The sequence below is a fragment of the Chrysemys picta genome, chromosome 2 (assembly GCF_011386835.1).
Source record: "Chrysemys picta bellii isolate R12L10 chromosome 2, ASM1138683v2, whole genome shotgun sequence".
Taxonomy (NCBI): domain Eukaryota; kingdom Metazoa; phylum Chordata; order Testudines; family Emydidae; genus Chrysemys; species Chrysemys picta.
Window position 1 is genome coordinate 34,615,381 of NC_088792.1, and position 12,365 is coordinate 34,627,745.

The 12,365-nt window shown below is 39.8% G+C and overlaps 1 protein-coding gene across 5 annotated transcripts in view; it reads left to right on the top strand.

The window, feature by feature from the left end:
- MKX (mohawk homeobox) overlaps positions 1 to 12,365 on the top strand; it is a 60,144-nt gene that overhangs the window by 22,487 nt on the left and 25,292 nt on the right. The window contains exon 6 of one of the 5 annotated variants that reach the window (XM_042858172.2): positions 11,272 to 11,337. The exons of the other annotated variants lie outside the window; for them this stretch is intronic. Coding sequence (XP_042714106.2) covers positions 11,272 to 11,327 — 56 coding nt within the window. The 3' untranslated portion in view covers positions 11,328 to 11,337. The remainder of the gene's footprint in view (positions 1 to 11,271; positions 11,338 to 12,365) is intronic. 5 annotated transcript variants of the gene reach the window in all.

Genomic DNA, 12,365 nt, shown 5'->3' on the forward strand with positions numbered 1-12,365 from the left:
GTTTGTACTCAGGAGCATGTTTGGTTTCTGGTGTTTTCATTACTGTTGCTTTTTTCTCTCCTTTTCCCCACCCCTCTCGCCTTCCTCTTTTCCTACTTCTGATTCCTGGGAAGTTTGTGATTGACACAGCCTGATCCTGTGCACTTTGTAAGCACCCTCAACTCCCACTGAGTTGCACTGGGAGCTGAAGGTGCTTAGCACCCCAATCTTGCGGGAGGCACTCAGCATATTATAAGATCCGGCCTATGATCACAGATGTCATTTATGCCTCTCTGTGTGTGTGTACCTTAAAAAATAGTTCTGTGATTCTGTGTTGTCCTTACCAACTTTTCCTCTCAATTTAATATGTTCAGAAATGAACATGTACTTTTAAAATGGGCTATAAAATCAGAAGCATAACCTGAATACAATGGAACCTGTCTTGAGGGGCCAGCAAAAAATTCTAGTATTAATGATTTCTCCAAGTTTGAACTAAATTGTACAGGAATCCTTGGGGATACTTTAAAATAAATGGTCACTTAAAACCAACTGCAGGAGGTCCTAGCTACAGACCCCAGTGTAGTCAAGAACCAAAATTGGGAAGTGGAATATCAAATATAGTATTTAATGCACAAAATGATAGAACTGAAATTTGAAGGTTACACAGTTAAAATAACTTTGCTAATGGAACTTTACTTTTTGCATTATCAGATTGGGCAATATTGCATTAATATAGATTTTCTTTGGGAAGAGATTGCATTTAATTTTTTTATTGTTGTTTTTAGAGAAAAGAGAAACAAGAAATTACCTGTGCTAAAATGGGCAGTATCAGTTTAAAGATATATCTTATGTTGTAAACAAACTGAGAATTTTAAAACTCAAGTTGGCTTTTTAGTACTTTAGCTGTTTGCACACTTTTTGAATTTCTTTCCGTTTTGACAATGAAAATCAATTAAGTCAATTTCACAGTTGTTTGTAGTCAGTTTCTCTTCTTGCTTCCATTGATGGCAAGGCAAAATTCCCATGCACTTTAATAAAAGCAGGATCAAGCCAGTTATTTGGTTGCAGACAGTTTTGTTGCAGGGTAGCAGCACATTGTTTTTCATGATTTGTGGTGGCTTTATCATTATAGCAGAGAAGGATATATTTTTAAATTAAAACTTTGACTTTGAAAATATTAAATTGTGACAAAAAATCCAGAGAGATATAAAAATCATGGGTTAAGCAATGATTGTGTGGCCACAGCTTTCTCCTGCCATCGATGTTACAACAGTGTGTTTAATTGAGACCATTACAGCTTCCCTCATACAAATGTTCTTACCACTAGGTTGAAAGCAAGTCCCTGTGCCTGCCCAGGACCTGTGTCTGGCCAGGTGGGAAAAATATACCGTGCTGTCATCATGGGACAGCACTATTGGCCAGTGCCTCTGAAATGGTAGACAATGCCAAGAGAGTATGCTCAAAAGTGATTGGCAGTTGCTTGAACCTTTTTATGTTTATATCCTCCCTCAAATTTAGCAAATGCTCCAGTCCTCAGTGAGGACTATGCCTCTGCCACGTTTCAGACTTCATCCATCTAGGCTTATTGAAAACATGTGGTTAATGTGTGTCCTAAGGGGAAAGGATATCTTTTTCCCATTCTCCCATTGCCCAAAATGACTGAAGAGATTTTGCAGAAAAGAAAGAGAAAGAAAGAAAAGAATGAGAATTACCTTTAAAAAGAGGCCAGCCCAAAATATGACTCTTTCAGGAAGTTATGAGTGTGTGCAAACAAATAGCTAGATTGGTCGTAAATTGTTTTGCAGCTTCAGCAATGGATAGCATGACCAATAATTACTATAATAAGGAAATTAGTAAGACAATTAACATTTAAATAAGAAATATTCAATGAGCGTGTAGAAACTGACAAGGAAACTGGGGTTTTGTTCATATGAGAAAATTGTACTGATTTAACTAAATAGAAACTTTAGAAACTGATTTAGTTAAATGAGTTTAACACCTGTATGTGGGCACTCTTGTTGCAATTTAGGCTATTGGTTAAGCTTAGGTCAATAAATTATCAATTTAAAGGGCGGTTTCAAAGGCACAAAGGAAAGGTACATGTCCAACTCCCACTGAAAGTATATGGAGTTGGGTGCTTAACTCCCCTTTGTGCCTTTGAAAATCTACTTCAGAAGCTAAATTGATATAAACCAGAGTGAAAAGGTCCACACAGATGATTGCACCAATTAAATAAATTAATTTTGAAACAGATTTAGTTAAGTCAGTACAATTTTCTCATGTGGAGAAGGCCTTATATCCAGTCCTGCAAACCCTTACTCATGTCAGTGATTCCCACTGAAGAGAGTGAAATTACTTGTTTAAGCAAGGACTGCTCACAGTGTTTACAGGGTGGGGTAGGTTGCACACCAAAATGCACTCCCTGCAATCTTGAATGTGGGGGCTTTGTCTGGCCAGTGGGAAGAAAAGGAGTTGTGGCAACTTTAAGAGCCCCTTCCCCCCTTGGGTTAAAAGGGGAGGGAAGGAGGAGCATCACCTGAGCCAGGAGCTGACTGGACGGGGCTCAGGTGGGATATTGGACCACGCACCTGGGGGAGGGAGAATATTTATATTCCATTCCCTCCACACAGAGCCCTCTTTTATGCTGGAGGAGCAGCACCCTGGGCTCAGAGTAGGATCAGGTGTTTTGGTCTGCTGTTAGGCATTGGACTAATCACTTTTTTGGGGACTGGGAAGGAATTTTTCCCTCACTGCCAGATTGGGTGGGGTGGTGTTTTCTGTCTATGTCAAAGCAGCTCATGGATGTGATGGGGTAGGGTCAGGAGTTCGGTTCAAGTTGTCACAACTTGGCATGTGCCCAGTGCACATACTCATTCTATTGGGCATCTGGTTCCCCAATAAACTGGAATTGGAAGCAGATTCAGGGGAAGGCATTACCTAAAGAAGCTGGGGAAAGGAGGTACAGCTCCTAATGTCTGATACAGCAGAGAGACAACCTGCTTTCCTCAGCCTCTTAGCACTCATACAAGATGAGGGCAATGGGGTCCCAGCAATGGGTTGGGGCCAGGTTGGGAAGGGGGAGGACTGACAGCAGTCCTCCCCAAACAGGTGGAAATGATTAAGAAAGGAATGATGACCTGTACCATATGAGTTATTGCTGGGTAGTCCCCAGATGAGTTAAGTTAATAAAGTTGCAGCCTAATTAAACTACATCCCTCGAATCCTGTCTGTCTTCCTGCATGTACAGAACAATAAAGGCAGGTACTCCTAATACAGCAGACAAAGGGAAAAATTCTTGGGCCCACAGAAAGTCAACAGAAGGCTCTGAGCATAAGTGACCTGCTATGGTTCTGCTGCTTGGGGAGGAATGGCTCTGAGGCTGCACAGAACAGAGATGTGGAGCAATCTCCCCTTTGGATCCATGGAAGGGGCTGGGGGATAAAGCTGGGACATGGCACCTTTGCAGATCCACTGTGTATTTATGGGGGAGGTTTGGGGCAGGCATGTGCAGTGGCCACAGAGCCATTCCACAGATGCTTTACCATCTGGGAGGAGGAGGAGAGGAGAATCTGTTTTCTCTGACTCCTGGGAAGCCCTAATGCAAAGCCCTTTTACTAGGTGTTTGGGCAGGAGGGAGAAGTTGGGCCAAAGAAAGTGAAAAATATGACATGAGACAAAGAAAATTCAAGTGAAATGTGAAGGGAAGAAACAAAACACATTTCCACAGATAAAAACATGTGACTCTGCTCCTTGGGGACTGGCTTTGAAATCACATGCTTCACTCTGTCACTGACAAGAGAGATTCTACTTTCTAGTACAAATCTGTAGCTGGAGACAGACTAAACTGCTGCTTTGCTGAGCTTGAACTGGCAACTTTCTTGTTGTGCCTGACATTGAAATGTTCCTGTTTTGCATACTGGATTTTCAATGGTTCATCACTCATGGAAGCTTCCACTCATATATTAACATCTGCATGTACAGGTAATAAAATTGTCCTGGGCAAAACACCTTTTTGCTTGGTGAATTTTACACCTAAAAATTCCACTCATCTTGTGTGCATATATGTTAATGCACAAAATATATATGCAGGTGTGCAAATGCACCCAAACGAACATGCACAATATGGGGAACTGTCATTTGAACATCCATTCCAGGATGGGCGTGTTGGCAGGAGTGGAATGAAAGAGGGAGGTATTTTTAGCATTCCAAACTGAAAGGAATGGGGAGCCTATAAAAATTCATTTCATTCTGGAAAAAAGTCTGAATTGAAACTTCATACCTGGGATGGTGTTTCTGTGTGTTCCATTCTGTTTCCACTGTTTGATAGAAATAAAACAACTCCTGGTGACATACTGGTAAATTCTACTTGTACCATGGTCTATTGGATTGGCGAGGTGCTGTTGATGCTGCTATATTTAAGGTTGTACTGGTGTTTCCATTAAAATCCTTTTTAATCCAAGACTTTATAACCCAGCTGTTAAAATTCAGTCTGGAGTGAAACTTGGCATAGATGGGAGTTTATTCTCCTATCTGGGTGTAGTGGATTTAAGCAAGTACATCCCAATAATACCAGTCTGAGTTATACTTGTAAATCCCTGATGTGTTGATGGAACAATAAAACTCAAGGCATCTTACCAGGAGTAGAGAAGTGTGAATACATTTTATTCCCTTTGTGAAACTGAAAAAAACTGTTTTTTCAATGGTTTGGGGAAAACCAAAATGTTTTTTCTTTAATTCTTCTGGGTTCTTTCTGTCTGTCTCTCTCTCACATACACATACTTCTTTCAGAGAAAAAGAAAAACTGTCATTTTGCTGTGAAAATATTTTAACTTGGTTGAAAAATGTGTGAACCGCCTTAGTTTGTTGCCCCCAAGATATCATTTGATCACTTCTCATGGTGAAAACTTGTGTTCACTGGTGAAAATGGTGAAATTTCTTTATTGATTAGATATACAAATTCATGAGAAATTAATAGTTGATAGTTTCATATAGCTTTTCTTGGGAGCCAATTTTTAACTGATTTTTTAAAATTAAAGTTTGAATGGTAGGACAGAAATTAATTATAGTTAAAAAATCTCTTCAGTACAGTGCTGCAAAATCAGTTTTAGTCACTATATTTTTTTCCATTTTGGTCTGAAATGTCATGTATTGGACACTGCCAGAGTAGATGGACCAATAATCTTATATGATATAGCAAATCCTATTGCCCTTTGTAGGTTTGTGGCTTTTGAAAGCCACGCCATAATTTAAAAAACTGCTTTATGTGCGTAACAGAAATTTTGAGGTCATAATGGGAACACCTGAAACATAATGATGGAAGTAGGTTATTGAAACCAGACTTCTGCTCTTACATACATGTACAAATGGACTTTTACAGGAGAGAATTGACACCAATGGCAAGTAGCGATAGATTGAGGAAGCAGAGATTTGATCTGTGTGTGCTCTAGGTTTAGACTGGGAATTGATTTATATTCTTTCACTCCAAAATCTCATTAGCTTCACCCTCATAATGGTGGGAAACTTATCAGATCAACTTATCTTGTGATATTTCTGCCATCTTGAGAAGTGGAAACTCATGAGAACCAGTTCTAGTGAGATTTCTACATTTTGGACCAAAAACCATAACCGAAACAGGGAGCCAGTGTTGGACTCAAGTCTATCCATCCCATTCCTATACAAAATTCAAAAAGGGTGGGATTTAAGATTCCAGTTTTGGCTTTTCTCTCGTTACAAAGATATAGGCCTTCTAAGAAAGACTAGATTTCTAAACTTCCATGAATAATAAATGCTAGATATTATTTGATGCCTTTTGAGTTTTTTTGAAGAAGCAGTTGCAGAAATAACCATGCATATTTACATAATGTGGGGGTGTCTGAAATATACACTCAGTTCACAATAAGGTATATGTGAGTGAGTTTTATGAGAGACAAAAAGCAAACCAAAGCAAACCAACCAGCTAAACAAACAAACAAAAAACCCCAGAGAGACAAAAGTTTAAAGCAAGAGACTAAATTGGAAAAGGAAGTTGCATTGCAGAAAACCTGGAAAAGTAAGAACAACTTAAATCAAAAAGAGAATGAAATGAAAAGCTTGAGGGTTAGAACAGCTGAAAAGGGACACAAAAATAAATGGTTAAAGCAAAATTCTAATGAGTCAGGAAATGTGTTCTCCCCCTTAATTCTTCACAAGCCTTGAACCTTAATATGAAAGACTTTCAGTGTCTAGGTCTTTCACCCATGGCTAGTGGCTAAGGTTATGATGACCAAATCTTTTGGTATTGCACTGACTTTTCAGGTTAGAAAGAACTGCTTTGCCAAGATGCTCAGTTATGACACTAAAATGTACCATTATTTTAAAAGCCGGTTTTCAATCCCTTCCTCCTACCTCCAAGTTGATTTAGACAACAGATGCACAGAAGGCAAAGCAACATTCAAAATCATCTGTCAGCTGAACCTGGGAGGAAAGATGGCCAGCTGACTGAAGCCAAAATTCCTTAAATGTTACAGTGTTTTACATTTCTAAATGTAAAAACTCTCTTTCCAGCATAAAGTACTAGCCAAGTGCCTGAGCTGTGGTATCTCAGACTAGCTTAAAGTTGGAATATTAGAGTCTTGTGGTCATTTGTGACTCTTGACAGATTTACACTATTGAAGTTAAAGTTAAATGTTGTTTTCTCTATTTCCCTTTATTTTGTCTGCTTCCTTCTTTCTCTCTCAGCTACTATTTGTCATCTTAAATCCAGCTTGCTGAAAAAATCAGGGTTTTTCATAAACTAGCACTGGAAGAGTGAACTGCTTCAAGTTCTTTTTGTTAGCAGACTTTTCTGTGTTATATTATTATTTGTCTAATGCTAGCAGCGTGCTAGACCAGGGGTTCTCAGAACAATTTTTTTGGTGACCCCAGAGTGCGGCCACCAACCCTTGTTGGTGGCCACTCTGATAATTTTTCCAAGCCCGAGCCCCACCATCCTGGGCTGTAGCCCAGGGGCTGAAACCTGAAGCCCGCTGATCACACACCCTGGCCCCACATGTCTGAAGAGCCGCTGCCTAGAGCCCCCAGGAGGTTGCGTGTGGAGGATGCTGATCCCCTGCTGGTGGTGCCAGCAAACACCAAAGCAGCCAGAATCCACAGCTGGGTGCTACAGGGAGGGGCCGTTGTTTTGCCCTGCCCCCCACAAGGTGGCTGTCATGGCTGCAGAAAAATTCCCTGGTGGCTGCATTTGAGAAATGCTGTGCTAGACACTTTCTGGACAGATATAAAGACAAACGGTAAAAGGCTGGCTCCACTGAAGTCAATGGGAGTTTTGTCATTGACAATGGGGGTCAGAGTTTCACCCTAGGTTCCCGAACAAAAATAGTCACCCTGGCCTAGATTCACAAAGCCCTTAGGCATTGCAATGCCTAACTTCTAGCTGCTCTACCATCCAGTGCAATTCATAGTCCTGGATTGGGTGCTCTGGAGAGCTAGGTACCTTCTCAGAAGCCAGCAAGCAGGGAGCCATCTAAATGCAGAGGAAGGGGTAGGGCTTAAGCCCCAAGTCCACAAAGGTACTTAGGTGCCTGACTGACAGGCCAGTGGTAGGAACCTATCTTAGCTTGGGATTCACAGCTGTGAACCCTCTTCTGGAGTTAGGTGTCTAAGCCAGGCCATTCTTTTCTTGTGATGGGGCGGGGGAAGAGGAGGGAGAGAGAGATCGATAGAGATTAATCTTCCTCCCTTGTTATAGCCAATGGCCAGGCATTCATCTGAGATTTAGCAGACCTGTTTTCAAATCCCTACTCTGTCTGGTTTGGAGTAGAGACTCCCACATCTCAGGTGAATGCAGTGTTGGTTGATGGTATATTATGCATTACAGTGATGTACAAAAATTCACTGCTCTCCTACTTTTTTCTCTTTTATGTTGCTTAGGTGGTGTCTCCATTGATTAGGACATAATATTAATAATTTCCTTGGATTGTCAGATAAGATCATTGTACAGGTAGTTTAGTCCTTTATTATTTTTTGCTGACAAAACATTCATTGACTTCAGTGGAGTTCCTGACAGCAGTAAAACATTGTTTTCAATGTGGTTGTACAGGGGTAAATGAAAGCATAGTTTAGCTCATTTAGTTTCTTTTATGGGAATAACGTATATCATTGATTTGTCAGACAACTTGAAGTCCTCATACTTGAGTAATATTTATTGGTTAAATTGTCATACCATCATCATTATTGACTCTCAACAGTACTGAATATTTAGTAATACTTTTGAACGGGAAGTATATGATAAACGCTATGGAACTCTGGACATTTCAGGAGATTGAATTTGTACATGTAACTAGTGCACTCCACTATATTGTAGATTTATTTATTTGGCTCTCTATTGTGATAACACCTCCTGCAATATTAAAGTCTGTTGCATTGTCTGCCTGCTTATTTAACTACTTCAGCTAGGATCAGTGTAATTGTTACCCATCCCTAAAGCTAAAGGAAATGCTATTGGTTAGGAAGTCTTGCCCTGATGTTTTATTCCTCTCCACAGGTTATTATGCTTCACCATTACAATGAAGTGTTCCTATTATAGGCCTAATCCTGCTTTTCTTTCTTACCCCAAATATCCATTCAAGTAAATGAGAGTTGGGGTTAAGTAAAGAGTGTAGTATACTCCTGAGGGAATTCTAATTAAATATTCTGCATCAAAAAAAAAAAAAAAAAAAAATTCTGCGCACAATATTTTAAAATTCTGCATTTTTTGTCAAAATAACACAATATAATCACACCATTTTCAATTATTTGCTGACAAGTATTTTGAAATAAATTACCAAAATAATTGAAAATGGTATAATTATATTGTTAGTGTTTCTGTGTTATTTTGACAATTAAAATATGCAGAACTTTGCAGAATTTTAATTTTTTTTTTTTGGGTGTGGAATTCCCTTAAGAGTATCAGGGTTCTGTGTGGCGCAATCAATGTGGGGGGGAGGGTCTGGGTGCAGGGGGAGAATCTGGATCCACAGGGGCTCGGTGCACAGTTCTGAGTACAGGGGGAATGAGACTCTGCAGGGGAGTCCAGGTGAAGGTGGGGCTGGAGGAATGGACTTTGATGGGGCAGGGGGGTCAAGGTGCAGTTGGTTGGGGCTCAATGGGGTGGGAGGTCTGGGTGCAGGGGGCTCCTGAGGCAGGGGGTGAGGCTTGGCAGGATGGCAGTTTGGGGGACTCATGGGGGGGTTTGGGTGTGGTGGGCTCCTGATGTGAAGGGGCTCGGTGGAGGGAGGGTTCTGGGTGTGCAGGTGGGGGGAGGGGTCACTGTACAGGGAGCTGCTCCCCCTGTCTGCCCAATCCCCATGCATATTGCCCCCCTCCCTACTCCGAGCCTCATCCCCCCACACCTGGAACCCCCCCCCCCTCAAGTTTCACACTCCACCCCCCGTCCCTCCCTGCCAAGCTCAGCCTGAGGTTGGCTCAGTCTAAGGGACATGCTCTGCAGAACCTTACATGTCTTTAGAGCTTCGGTAGCGCTTTATGAAAGTCAAATGCTCCAGGACTACAAACACATAGTAATTGTTTATAGAGAGCAAGAAAAATAAAACTTCAACTTCCTGTGATATATTGTGTATCATCTATATGTTACACTCCAGTAACTTCAAAACTACAAGTGCTTAAACTAAAGACTAAAATATAAAACTAAAATATAATTTAGTTAGTAAAAATATACCTTAGTTATAATAAAATGATAATAGTGGAATTTGGCAACAGAGTAGCTAATAAATACTACACTTCTGAAATGTGACTGGAATCCAAGTACATACTATTTTACTGTGTAGTTAAGCATGTGGCAGGACATACTAGAGCAAGATTTTCTTTTTGTCTTTTCAGTGGAAAACTAAAGTTCTTTGTTTAAGTGAGGCCTGATGGGAATTTTTAAAGTAAAAACAAGGAGCTAAAGAATTAATTCCATTCCTTTTTGCCAACTATTTTTCTCCTTCAAGCCAAATTATCGATTAATGGGGCATTAAATTTCAAATACTACATAGATGTTTTCTTACCCTTTTTATATAGGGTTACTTCAATCATTTCTAGCTGGTACTTCAAATACCGAGATATTCCACAAAGAAAGAGAATACCCTTTCCAAAGTTTTGGCCTTATAACAGTAAAGGTCAGTGCTATGAAAGACAGGAGATTTACATATTTAGTCCTATTTCTATTTTTTTAGAAATCTCCTCCCATTCCCCTATAGCCTTCTTTGTTCTGAATCTCAGTCCTTTGTCATCTTCGTTAGCAGTCTGGCACAGCTAACTGAATACTTGACCATATTTTTGTCTGGCTATAGTTAAATAGTGATCTGACAACAGAATACTTTTCGTTAGGTTTCCTTCTTCCCCCGGGGAACAATACTTCAAGGGCAACCTGCTTGTCCAGCATATGAACATGTGGAAAATCCACTGCTATGCACTAATGATTTTCAGATGGGCCATTGTTGCTGAAAATTATCCCAAGAGTAGCAACTTCTCCATTGTAGCACCTAAGTATTTTGAGACCACATTGCTAATACTTGGATCTGGAATAAGACCCTTACATTAATGTGTGTAGTGGTGACATGCTACATTGCATATACCTAACAGTAAATATTTTGAATCAAGAAAATAGGTAAATTTTCCTGCTGTGGCTTCGTTGTAGTCTGGAATAATCCTACATTTATTTCAGCATAAAAACTTAAACATTGGAAAAAGTAAGATTACGCCAATGATCCACGACAGCAATGGCAAAAGCATCCTCAATATTGTTTATAAATTAATTACTTTCACACATTTGCTTTAAATATTTATGGGTAATGTTGCCTCACACTTGGGAGAGGAGAATGAATTTTAAATTTCAGTTTCTGTAACTGTTCTGCTCAGAATACACATTCTTTTTAAACAACTTTCACTTTTAATCTATAATTAAAGCCAAAGTTTTCTTTTAATTTTAAAAGCTTGTCCTTGGACTAAAATAACATGGAACATTTTTAAACATCGATCCAAACTGCTGTAGATACATTTTATTTAAACCACAGAGCCTGCAGTTAGATTCCTTACTTTGCCAGACAGACTACAAATTGTAACTGTGGCAGTAATGACTGTGAATTTCTGGATGCTGTTCTACCAGTAAGGAGGGTTGTTTTTCTGGAGTTATTTCTCCCTTTGGGCCCTATTCATGAATGACTTAATCCCTGTGTATTATCAAATGTTGTGCAAGTTACTGTGCACAGAAAAATCATGCAATGCTTCTCTCCCTTATGTTCCTTACATGGAATTGGTATGCTCACTTTGCAGGCACTTGGATGCAGAAACGATGGAAAGCCAGCGGCAGCAAAAAAGCATGCGAGTGAAATAAAAGGGGTGAGGCAAAGAAAACAGATAAAATTTTGAAAAATTGGGTGTGCACATTGGACTAGTCCTTAGACTGATTTAACTTGCCCAAGTAGCACCAGCTGGAGATGGAACAGAATTTAAGACTTGGCAGTGTTACAGGGGTAATATTTTCACCATGAAAAAAATGTTCCAGAGTAGTTTCCAGTGTATTGGGTACAAACATGATTCTTTTATGCATGTCTTTTGTTCAGCCTGTTTCTAATGGAGATTAAATATTTATTGTAGTGATGGGTAGACCTCAGAAGGTTCAGAAGTTCAGTGCATATTATATTTTTCTGAACTTCCTGGGCCAAATTAATTCATGGTGTAATTCTACTGATTCAAGTGAAGTTAAGCCAAGACTGAGTCTGATTCCTCCTTTGTTTGAAATTTAAGACAGAAAGGCTGCCTCACAAGATTTCCACTACTTTATGGTGTTGGCCTGGTCATATACACCACACAAGTAACCTCTCTTGTGGTATTTTAATTTTTCTGCTTTAAGACCCAGCAGAAATGAAGGAGTATAGAGGTCAACAATTTTTAATTAAAAAAAAAAAAAAAGTGAGAGAGAGCTTTGTCTAACACTTTTGACCTCAGCAAAGGTTTGGGTTGTGTTAGGTTCCATCCTGGGTGAAGGTTGAGGCTGTATCTTATATTATCTGAACTGTTTCCCACTCTAATTTGTTGTGGCCAGTGCAAGAAAATCCCATATTCCATGGTCATCCAGGGTATTGATTTAGGATAGATCTTTGTTACAATCCTGTACATATTCAAGACTCCCTTTCCAGCAGAGGAATTGGTAGCAAGTGTGTATAATGACTTGATTCACGTGCTGAATTCCCATTGCTATCAATGGAAGTTATCCAGGGCACTATGTGGTGTAGTCATTTACTTCTGTTGGAAGAACATAAGAATAACCATACAGGGTCAGACCAATGATCCATCTAGCTCAATATCCTGTCTTCTGACAATGGACAGTGCCAGTTGCTTCAGAGGGAATAAACAGAACAGGGCAA